Raw genomic sequence first — 11,592 nt, forward strand, 5'->3', positions numbered from 1 at the left:
GCCTTTCCTCAGAGGGAGGCCTGGCCCTGCCCACGCCCAGCCGGGTTAGTGCTGTCTGGGGGTGGCTCACAGCAAGAGCTCCCTGTTTAATGCTGCAGAACTTGTTTGTGTTTTGCACTTTCAACAGTTCTCTTCTGGAACAGCTCTGAGGAGGCACATGCATCACAGCCCGCAGCCACAGCAGCAGGGCTCCCCAGAACACTCCATTACGAGGTGCTGTTCCCCATACTCCCTGCAGAAGGTCCACAAGGGATCTGGTGAATCTAGGCTGTAGGTTCTCCAGGTGTGTCCTCTGTCAGCTGAGGTGCTCAGCACTATTCTTCCCCTCAGGTCAGCCATGGTGCATGTGCAGGGGGAATTTCACTCTGCTCTGGAGAAGAGAAGCTGCGATCACTTGGAGATGGTAAATGAAGGTGTGGTATTGAGAGGGAGCAGTCTGAGCAGGGGCGGTGCACTGAAGCAGAGCTCAGGGAAGCAGCTAGATGAGGCAAGTGGAAGCAGTGCAACAGGCAGGGCCTCAGTGTGACACCGCACTGGGTCACTGGGGATGGAGCTGGACCTCGGCATGTGGGGTCACTGCAGGTGAGCACTGAACAGTAACTCTGTGCTCCTCAAGTCCTCCCTTCCTTGCAGCAGGCAGCCCCTACAGCTCCCCTTCCTGCTGAGCGGCTGCAAGGACAGGTAAGTGTAAAACAACATCACTTCCTCCTACACAGTAACATAAACAAGCCATCAGCAATCATCAAAGTGGTGGTAAGGGCTGGAATCGGGATAGCACTGAAACATCTCACTCCTAGAAGCCCTCCATAATTTCTAGTACATTCAGAGATGGTTTTCCAGCAGAAATACTCCTGTCGAATGCACTGCCTGGCTCTGTTCCTGTTCCTCCTTAGGTTTGTGAGAGCACCAAAGGGAAATGCAAGACCTGAAGACTGCCCCAACATGCAGCTGCCCTCTAGCGACCCGCAAAGGTATTATTTATGGTGCTCGGACGTCTGCCCTAGTGAACACCTGCTGCATCTCTGACCTGGTGCATGAAGGTCCTGGTGGGTTATTGCTCCTGTGTCTTGTGACTGGAAGAAAATACTACAGATGGATTCACATTAACATAAAAAAGAGAGGGTGGGGACCGGTGGTCCTTTAAAACCGGGTTTTATTTGTCTTCTCTGTTCTCTTATGTGCAATAGAATCCTGCTGGTTTTCTGTCCACACAAATCTAAATAAAGGCACCATAGGAAAATAACCATTTACCTCTCCTGTGCTCGTTGTTTGGACAAGGAGGCAGGCTGCACAGGCTGTTGTCTTAGTCCTTTCCATCTTTTCCTGAGTTTAGAGCTGAGCTTTTGGCTGCTGAATCTTCTAAAAGTTAATATCTTGCCAAAGGTAGCCGATTGAGGATATGTGCTACTGCTAAAGCTTCCTGGTGAGGTTTTGTGTGTCATCTCTTCATTTCCTCCTCGTTGCCCAACACATGCAGAGATTAAAGGCTGTTACTGTACTTCACACTCTCTCTTTCCTGTTGGGAGTAATTGTTACAGTAAAAGCAGCTTTGGGAACAGAGGGGTTTTACTGTTTGATGGTTTTTTTATCCGTCCTGGGCATTGCAGCTTTTCTGTCCTTAGCTTTTACCCCTCCATCCATAAGTGGCTGAGAGAACAGGCTGCAGGGCTCTGCTGGCCGGGATGGAGGGGGTTTACTGATCTGCTTTTTCATACACAGGCAGCACCCACAGCCCGCAGAGAGGTAGGACCTGTGTCCTCCCGTCTGGCTCCTCTCATGCTGCAAGTGGGGAAAAGCACTGCCACAACCATCACCTCAGCACCAGCCCCTCTCACACATGATACTCATTGAAGCCTGATCAGTGTGGCCTACGGCAGGGAACAGGCACAGGGGTCAGGTCTCTCAGTGTCTCTAACTTTGGCACTGGTTATCCAGTACCACATAATGACCAATTTCTGCCAACTTGCTTCCCAGGCCACGGCTGAGCAGCACATAAGGACAGCTGCTGACTCTACTGAACAATCAGGCCGTTTTGCTGCTACCAAGCCAAAACAACACTCCAGTTCAGGAAAAGACCTATGCTCCCCTACAGGGCCAGGCAGCCTCCTCCCTCCTGCACTCACAGCTGTCACTTACAAGCCTAGATATGGCCTTCCATGCACCACACGTTGTCCAAAGAATCAGCACATTTTAACAAGAGGGTCAGTTACTCATTGGTGAGGAAAACTTTCATCCTGAGCCTCAGTCAAGAGGGCCAAGACTCAATCCCTGTTGTGCACTATTATGAGGCACTCTGGGGCAGTGTCTTGTTCAAGTTGGCCTCTTCAGCCACGATAGGCCTTCAGCAATTGACCTGCTATCACCAGCCTTTGGATCTCACTGGTCCCCTCGTAGATCTCTGTGATACGAGCGTCGCGGTAATGGCGTTCTGCTGGCATCTCTGTCACGTAGCCCATCCCACCCAAGATCTGGATGGCCTAAAACAAAGGCAGCAGCTTAGAAAAGAAGCAGAGTCAAGGAATGTGTTTGCTGCACAACACAGACACCTTAAAGGCAGCTAAGCCCATTGCAAGTGTAACCGGGGAGAGGAGGGAGAACACGTGGGGTTGACTGCGGCTGATTTGCAATTGGAGGAATAAACAGAATTTGAGCTGGGTAAGAGCAGTGCTGATGTCCCAGGCAGAGAATGAATTGCTTCAGAGGGATCTCTTAGTGACCCCTTGCTCAGCTAAGGCACTTTTGTTAAGGTTAAATAAATGCAGACACCAGAGGTCCTGCTCCATTTGCTCACTATGTTGCAAACATACGAGTGTAGTCCTGACTGGTGCACCAACGCTCTTACACATTGATCTTGCTCAGACTTTGACACTGCCCTGGACAGCAGCAGGCATAAAAAGACTTTAGGTATACAGCTGCCACCAGCCAGCATAAATCCCTGCCCACCTCTGCCACAACCCAGGAGGATGCCTGGGCTAACCAGCTTCAGCCATAGCAGCCGGTTTGGTTGGTTGGGGCATTTTTGTAAGTAAATTAGTAAATTCCATCCTATTTTCCTCAGACACTGGCTGTGCGGTAACACAAACTCCCTTTCAGCATGCTGTAGATCAGAGATGTCAACTGAAGCAGTTACCTGATGAGCGATGGCCGTTGCAGCTTCTGATGCAGCCAGTTTGGCCATTGCCGCTTCCTTTGGGGAAGGAAAACATCACTGAGGGTGCAGCTAGCACAGGAATGAACATCTCACTCGCACACTCACAGACCCACTGTGCAGAGCCAGGCCTGACCACTGGTGCCAGTGCTGACCCCTCTCCCCTCAGCTAAAACCAGCTGGGCTCAGCAGGCTGCCGGAGGACAGAGAGCAGAGGGTGATGGGTTAAACCCTGACAGCAGGGCTGGACACAGTGTGGACTTCTTGCCCTGTCACTGTGAGACAAATGCCAGGCTGGAAATACCTTTGTGAAGGGCTTCCCATTGTCCTTCAGCATCGCAGCTCTCCAGGTCAGCAAGCGCGCACCCTCCAACGCCACAGCCATATCTGCGAGCTTGAACTGCAACGACAAACACCACCTGTGCTCAGCTGCAGCCTTTTGCCAGCACAAAGACACACAGCAGAAGTCTCCCTGCTCCCCGCCGAGGCCAGCATTGCTCGAACAGGAGCAGCTCCATCCCAACCATCAGTTTTAATGGTGTTTGAAACAAAAAATCACTGCCCTGTTTATCCCAAACAGTGCAAACTGTGCTGCAGGCCCAAAACCACAGCCAAGAGCCCACACGAACTTTACAGCACCACCAGCAATGTCTGTCACTGCCCCGTCTGCCTGCCTCATACCTGCACTGCCTGCAGCTTTGTGATGGGTGACCCAAAAGCCATTCTCTTTTCAGCATAATCCACAGCACAGTCCAGAGCTGCCTGTGCTATGCCAAGAGCCTGTGAGGCGATCCCAATCCTTCCTGCATCCAGAGTTTGCTGGGAAAGACAAAAAACATTAAGTGAGTCAGTCATACTTCTATGACTTGCATTACACTTGCATTTCTGATCTTGTTGGGAAGCTTTAGTATCCTCTGGTCAGAGACTGCCTTGACTCAGAATATTCCTGGTTGTGCAGGACTAGAGAGCTATAAAACATGCTGGGCACTGCAGAGAAGCCAGGGGTGCAGGAAAGAAAGCATAAAGGAGAGGGTTTGCTTCTTATCAGCTGGGGGGAAGAACTGGGGAGTAGAAAAAGAAAGGAAAAGAGCACAACGAGGAACATGTGCTTTGTGGAGCCCTTCAGCCAGACCCCAGCTCACTGCACACCTGATGGCACTGCCACTAAAACTGAAAATCAAAACCACCTGCTCAGTTCTCATCTTTGGTCTTCTCATTAGGGCACGCCCTGAAGCACTGCTTAAAAAACATGGCCTGTCTCAAACAGCTTGCCCACCAGGCTTTAACTGCTTCCCTGCATGGGAAGAATTTACAGCACAGTGAGAAAGGATTTTATCTTTGTAGTCTGGACGAAAGGGAACGAATGGGCTGTGTTCCAGGGAGCTCAGCTCTTGCAAAAGCCAGAACAAACAACAGCGTTTTGCCCCCACAAAAGCAACAAACACCTCAGTGGGTAGTGCAGCACTGCAAGGAACGCTCCCTGACTCCTCCTCAGAGTTGCATACAAATTGTAACTCACATTTCATCCACTGTTACACATTACCCAGAGGCTGTCCCGGCCCTCCAGGACAGCTTTTCCTCTGCCACAGTATTTAGGGAAAATGCCATGTTTTCCCTTTATCTACAAACTGGAGGAACAGAGGGGTTGGGAAAGGAGAAAAATTAAAACTCATCACAGCTGCTGACACACCACCTCAGCAGCATGGGCATTTCTTCATCGGAGAACTGCCGCGTTTATCTACAGTAAAAGTGATGTCAAGGATCTATGGCAAACTGACAGTTCATCAGCCCCGTGAATGATTTCCCATGGTGGCAAGAGGGGGTCAACTGCTCAGTGTTACACAAGGCAGCTTATGCTAGTGGTGCCCACCAAAGCCACCTTAAGCCAAAAAACGGTTTTGGAAATGATAAGCTTTAGAACTATGTCTGTCCACAACCACAGCTCACCTCGATCCATCTCTTACCATGGCAATTTTGAAGCCCATTCCCAGCTGTCCTAGTAGGTTGGCCTTGGGTATCCGACAGTCTTCAAAGATCAGGTTCGCAGTGGAAGAGGCGCGGATTCCCAGCTTGTCTTCTTTCTTCCCCAGTGACAGCCCAGCAGTTGGCATGGGAACCAGGAACGCGCTAATGCCCTGCAATAAGACCCAAGCTCTTAGGAATGGTGCCAACTTCCCATTTACCTGGCTGTCAACAGGCTTCCTCCAAACATTTTTGACAAAAGCCACCTCTCTGGGTGACCAGAAGGGAGGGAGAGTTAAGACAGAACAAAGCCAGTGCACATCAGCCCCTCCTCCACTCAGTGCCTGCACCACTCTAAATAGTGCCCAGAACCTTTTCAAAGTGCTTCTCCTGCACCACTCCTTTACTCCCACCCCTTCTTACTGACTGACCCAAATGAACACACCTTGTGCTTCAGGGATTTGTCTGTAGTAGCAAACACCACAGTGGCCGAGGCGTCCCAGGCGTTGGTGATCCAGGCCTTGGTGCCATTCAGAACCCACTCGTCCCCATCCAGACGTGCCACCGTGGATGCCGCACCCGCGTCACTGCCATTCCCTGAGCAAGGCACCAGCAAATGAGGCCATCAGTGGCAGCCTGGGGCGCAAACTCACCCCCTGCCTGCACTCTGCCAGCTCACAGCAAGTCTTGTAACTGGTGGTGTCACCACTGTCCCTCCTCAGGACCCAAATCAGAAAGGGAAAGGTCCCCATGTCTAAGATGTGTCCATCTCCACAGCTCTGCTCACACAGAGGGGATGAAAACTTTCAGCATGGACCACGGGGATGGCAGTTAACAGCGTGGGCAGCGAGACTTCCTCTAAAGAGAATTGTTACAAACCACCCTTGTGCAAACTGTTACAATTTCACACACCTAAAGTCCATCCCAAACCTGAGGAAAGCAGCTACCCTATATGTACCTTCTCTTGCAAAAGGAACAGTAACAGCTGTATCACCTGGTTCACTAAGGGCAAAACATCCAATTTTCTCTCCTCCAGTGAAGGGAGCGATCCACTTGTGCTTCTGTTCTTCAGTGCCAAACTTGAGTATTGGCCCTAAATATAGGGACTTCAAACATTGAGAGTTAATGCCTCTAGAAGGTACAGAAACAATCCAGTAACTCCCTAATGTCCAAGGGCTCTCCAACCAGGGGAACTAACCCCATTTCTCACATATACTCCTTCCCAGAAACCACTGCCACCAGCCCTCAGTTCCACGCCTGTCCCTCACACACAGCCTGAGGCACTTACATTATTGACGCTGACAATGACACCGGTGGAGGCACAGCCCCTACTGATCTCCTCCACAGCAATGGAATAGGCCAGGTAGTCAAGGCCGGCTCCTTTGTACTCCTCTGGCACGTCCATAGCCAGCAGCCCTAAGCCACCCATCTTCTTCACCTGCATGTAAGGAACGCAGAAGTAAGATCCTGTGCACCACCAGTGTCCTAGCAAATACACAGAGACACATGGAAGTAAAGACAGGTCACAGCAGGGCTACACACAGAGAAGATGCAGAGAACTCCTGGTGAAATGGGAATCTGACTGTACAAACTCGTAAGTGTCCCCAGGCCGTGACGTACAAGCTGTACACAGTCACTGCAGCTTAAGATGAGGCTCCTGCTTATTTAAGACACTAGAAAGGGGGACCCTTCTAAAGGTGAAGTAAGGATACACAACCCCACCAGTATTCCTCAGCATCCCACCAAAGCTTTTCCCTTTGCATGTGTCCTGTCAGTGGGAAGCTCTCAATAATCTCTAGCTGATAAAAATCATTAGAGCTTTACCTGTGCATTTGCTGAGCTTCAGCCTAGGGCTGCACAAGGAAAGAATTTTACAGAATGAGTGACCCACAGGACACTTTGCAAGAAGGTGACTTTCTCATTCCCATTAAAGTCAGGTCTGGCTTCCCAGAGAATAGTTGGTTCCATTCCAAGGTACTCCACTCCAAGTTCCTCAGCTGGACCCTAACTTCTTAAGTGTAAGCTCTTCAGAGCACTGACTGTCTCACTCTAGGTTCTCTTGTTAATACTTGGCAGCAGACAAGAGTAACAAAAAAACCCAAGCTTTCCTCTGTTTTTATGCTTGATAAGATGTCCTCTTATAATTCTTTTGGTTTTATACTTGATGTCAAGCTTTCAATGCTGCAGCAATGTGTATGTTACCAGCCTTGCTTGCCTGCTTGAAAAGGAACCAAGGGGAACTTTTAAACAAGTATTTCCCTCCTGTACAGGCACCCAAAACACTAGTCCCTCACATCAAATCCAGAGACTGAACAAAAGACTACAACAAGTATGATAATGCTGCTTTAATAAACACTGTTTACATTTAGAATTCTCCCCTACACATTCAAGTAAGATGACTTAAAATCTAATGTAAAATTCTCAGGTAACAGTGAAGAGGAAAGTATTTTCTCCTTTAGGGTGAGTTTGCCTTCACTGGCGATCATCTTCCTTACTCCTTAACAGCAAGACGGGACAAAACTCCACAAGCCTGACTGCGGTTGCCTCGAGCCTTCTGCTAATGTAATTATTTTCCCGGAGCTTAGCGTTTTGTTGCAACAAAGCAGGTGAGTTAATCTGCTCAACACGGCACGGTTATTATCTAGGTGTGCCTGCTCCGGCAGGGGGATTGGACTAGATGATCTTTTGAGGTCCCTTCCAATCTCTAGCATACTGTGTGTGGGTGTGTGGAACATGTTGCTCTGTCTGTACTGCTTTCCATAAGGGAAATTTCAGGTTTAATTGGAATCTCAGCTTCTCCACAGCCCCAGAGCATGACGAACATACATCTACTATGCCCTGTTCACCTCCTTTCACCATCTGAAATGGACTCAGGTCCTCTAGACTTCCTCACTATAAACTATTTTTATGGTTATGTGTAGTCTGTAAAGGTATTTCATTGATTTTACAAGTCGGTTGTGTAACAGCCCACAGGTAAGTCAGTAACAGAACTGAAAATTCAGTGGTACTAAAGCTGGATACAGAGAAACACAAATGCAGGTAAAGAGCTCAGGATGCTCAGCAGTGGGCATTACAACCTCCACACTCAAAAAGATTCTCCCACAAGCTGCTCTAAACTTCAGTCTTCTACTCTGGCAGATGTACATTATGCTTGGGGCCCGGACGGCCCCAGCAGCCGAAGGAAGCCCGGCTCTGACCGCGACCGCCTGTTCCCCCATGCCCTCATCGCAGCACACACCTGCTCGGCCGGGAAGCGGTGCTCCTTGTCCAGCTGTGCTGCAAACGGCATCAGCTCCTTCTCTGCGAAGTCCCGGCATGTCTGACGCATCATCTCGTGGGTCTCCGGCAGCTCCACTGTCTGGTACACCGTGTGCAGCCGGCGGAGGCACCCGAAGGCCAGCGCTGGAAGGCACGAGAGGCATTAAAGGCCGTTGTTCCCCTGGGCAGCGGGATGAACACGACCCAGGAGGGCCAGACCCCAGGCGGGACCCGCGCAACGTGGCCGAGAGCCTCCCCGGGGAGAGGCTTTCCCCCGCTCAGCAGCGGGGCCTCACCACCCGGGCCTGAAGCAGGGGCACAGCGGGCCGGAGCCCTAAGCAGAAGGGCGGCTGAGGGAACCCGCCTCAGGCCCTGAAGGGCACTGGGCCGTCTCCTCCCGCGCAGGCCGCCGCCCCCTCCCCACCCCGCTGCCGTGTCCCGCCGCTCCCCGAGCAGCCGCGGCGGAGCGGTGCCGGGGCCGGGGCCGACCCCGGTCCTAGCGGCCTCACCCCGGGGCGCGCCGCAGCCGCGGGCCAGCACCGCCGCCGCCATGCCCGCCTCCCCTCGCCTGAGGCAGCGCGAGCAGCGCGCATGCGCCCACTGCCGGGGCAGCACCTCCAGGTCCGCGCCCCCCTCCCATCCGCTCCAGCCCCGCCCCGCTTCCTTCCCCCCCCCCCCCCCCCCCAAATGCGGCCACTTCGGTGCGAAACCGGAGGTTTCTTTATTACCGTGACAAAATAACCTCTGTACAAATACATCGTCACCCTGAGGGGCACCGCCAGCACGGCCCCGCACCGCGGCCTCCGCCCGGGAAGGCCCACAGCACGGAGGAGGTCGACGCGCCAGCAGCCCAAAGGCCACACTGTGAGATACAAAGAGGTGTCCTGTAACAGCACTGAGATCCAGGCAGGCAGAGACGGGGTTTGCTGGTGGTCGTTTCGTCCTTTGCTGCAGAGGAAGAGGTGATGGCTCCAGCAGGCAGCGCGGCCCTTGGCTTTGTCCTTGTTGTCGAGCCAAGAGGGAGATGGCAGTGTCTGAGCCCGAGGAGTAGCACAAGGCTGGGTAGCACAACGTGAGAGGACAGCAGGGCTGAAGACAAACGCTAGGAAACAGCTGAAGAGGATGGAATGAAACAGAGCTGAGAAGCAGAAGAATGGTCCACACATGGTAACTCACCACCACCACCTTCCTCATTCATCGCCGACTTCTAAACACTTGCTTTATTATTCCCGAGCCCTCAGAGAAGTGGAATAAACATCCTCAAGCACCACAGAGGAGGCTGCTGCTTCTCTGCAGCAGGAAACATTGAAAATCCCAAGGAATGCACAAAGGAAGGCTTTTCCTACCAAAAACAGAGGACAGGGGTACCCAGTCCATACAAGAGATGACCTTCCTTCACAAGGTGCAAGATGTACTCCTCAGTCAATCGTGAAAATAGCTGTCCAGGAAGTCTGCTTGCATGGATCCAAAGCACTTGCCTCAAAAATGGAAAAAAAGAGGTCCAATACTAAAAGGACAAATACTGAAAAGATTTAGCATGAGTTTGTGGGTTTGGTCCCTTTTTTGTTAGGACAGAACACAGTATGATCTCAAAACTCTTCTCTTTCCAACTCAGCACACAACCCAAGAGAACCTGTCTGCACAGGTACCTTTTGCTCAAACTTCAGCTGACACTGAAAACACCTCCTCTGCCTACAGACCCTGGCTTAGGACAGACCATCCCCCTGACAAGGATGAAATCCCTTTGGAATTTCTTCCTAGCTCACTGACATAAGTAGCTTTGACCACCACTAAGGTATCAGAGCACACAAGCCAGAAGGAAGATGCTCTGTTAAATGTGCTTTCCAAAGACATCAATCCCTGCCACAAAAAGAAGACATTTTATAGAAAGCATCCAAGAGGAAAATTACCTTAGAGGAGCAGGCGAGGTGGGGACCAGAGTTTAAAAGACCTTTTGGATTACAATCAACTTTTTCAGTGCTGGGTTACCCTCCTTTACTTCTCTTGTAGGAGTAAAGACCTTCTAATTTGGCAAACAAATTCAGCTGTAAACTAAGGGGTGCTGCTGCTGCCTGCACATCTTCTCATTTTCCTCCAGTTTTCCTTATCTTATTGCTGAATAGCTGATACATTCACCAATGGAAAGCAACTGCTTCAAGGCTTTTTCCTCCTCACTGCTGGGAGGTACTGACTAAAGGCAGGAACCCACGTTCCTAAGAACACCAAACACTTGGCAGAGCGCTCTCCCGCTGTCAGTGGCGTTCTGTTAGCAGCAGCTAGATGGCACCCACAGCACGACCGACACCCGGCCCCTCCGGCGCGGTGCCCAGACCACTGAAGGCAGCTCACACGTGTTGGGATTCGCCCGCACTTCTGCTCACTCTGGCAACCATCATCTTCCTTTTAAGAACCGTCACGCAGTGACACAGAAAACAGATGGGAATCTTCACACAAGAAAAGCAAGGGGTTGCTTCATACATAAAAGTAACATTTAAAGGCACCTGGATTTATACTACATCCAAATTCAGCTCAATATGCTACAATTTCCCAGGGACTAACTAGCACAGGCTTGTCAGAAACTATCCTGAGCATCTCAGAACACTTCAGGATGAGAAAAGCACTTCCAGGCAGTTCTGCCTTATCACAAACAGCTTCCAGCAAACATTCCCTACCTCACTAGTACAAGGCCTTTTGAAGACAATCACTGCAAGAGACATCTCCAGCTCCACCTTGCAAGAGGCTTTAACCAATTCCGGAATAACTAAAAGATTGCCTAAGTGGCTTTGGAAATACTGAAGGGCACTGATGGTAGCAGAACTGTTCATCTTTCCACCACACAGAGCTTGTCCCTCTGCATTCCCAAGACATTTGTTGTGGTTGCTCAGGATTAGTGCTCCACCCAGCACATCATTTGTTGTGGTTAATCATAATTAAGTATCTTTCCAAGAGCTGGAGATTCTTTCCTGACTGCCACCCCACACACTCTTACTGCTTACCCTGATGCCAGCTGATCTTCTCCACCAAAGTTAGCATCATTAATGTGTGAGGTAAAGGCAGTAGTTTCCTACTGCTTTCTATGCATTAACAGGCTCCAGGCTGTGATGTCCACCCCACTTGATCCTGCTAAAACATAAAGTACACTGAATCTTACTTAACACAACAGGTAACCAATGGTAATCACCCACCAGTTAGGTTTCAACTCTCTCAAGGAACAAATGGAACTG

The 11,592-nt window shown here is 50.7% G+C and overlaps 2 protein-coding genes across 2 annotated transcripts in view; one reads left to right on the forward strand and one right to left on the reverse strand.

The window, feature by feature from the left end:
• The window catches only part of CUNH12orf43 (chromosome unknown C12orf43 homolog), a 99,972-nt gene extending 94,240 nt beyond the window's left edge, over positions 1-5,732 (forward strand). The window contains exon 7 of the mRNA XM_057411475.1: positions 5,717-5,732. The gene's annotated coding sequence lies outside the window, so the exon portion shown is untranslated. The remainder of the gene's footprint in view (positions 1-5,716) is intronic.
• ACADS (acyl-CoA dehydrogenase short chain) lies at positions 1,137-8,940 on the reverse strand. The gene is made up of 10 exons (XM_057411472.1): positions 8,878-8,940; positions 8,349-8,512; positions 6,399-6,548; positions 6,105-6,216; positions 5,556-5,707; positions 5,113-5,283; positions 3,830-3,967; positions 3,453-3,548; positions 3,131-3,187; positions 1,137-2,477 (listed from the first exon to the last, which is right to left on the reverse strand). The coding sequence occupies exons 1-10, from the start codon at positions 8,918-8,920 to the stop codon at positions 2,325-2,327; spliced, it is 1,236 nt and encodes a 411-aa protein (XP_057267455.1). The 5' UTR covers positions 8,921-8,940; the 3' UTR covers positions 1,137-2,324.
• Positions 8,941-11,592: the final 2,652 nt, after the last annotated feature.

The sequence above is a fragment of the Pezoporus wallicus genome, unplaced genomic scaffold (assembly GCF_028554395.1).
Source record: "Pezoporus wallicus isolate ANWC-B61680 ecotype Strahan unplaced genomic scaffold, APGP_CSIRO_Pwel_v1 contig_6401, whole genome shotgun sequence".
In the NCBI taxonomy this organism is placed as follows: domain Eukaryota; kingdom Metazoa; phylum Chordata; class Aves; order Psittaciformes; family Psittacidae; genus Pezoporus; species Pezoporus wallicus.

Excerpts from the sequence above, each read along its gene's own strand:
- ACADS (XM_057411472.1), bottom strand. The coding sequence starts at position 8,920 with ATGGCGGCGGCGGTGCTGGCCCGCGGCTGCGGCGCGCCCCGGG. Across the intron at positions 6,217-6,398 it reads TCATTGTCAGCGTCAATAAT|TCCCTATATTTAGGGCCAAT; the intron begins GTAAGTGCCTCA and ends CAATGTTTGAAG. Across the intron at positions 3,188-3,452 it reads ATGGGAAGCCCTTCACAAAG|GAAGCGGCAATGGCCAAACT; the intron begins GTATTTCCAGCC and ends CCTTCCCCAAAG.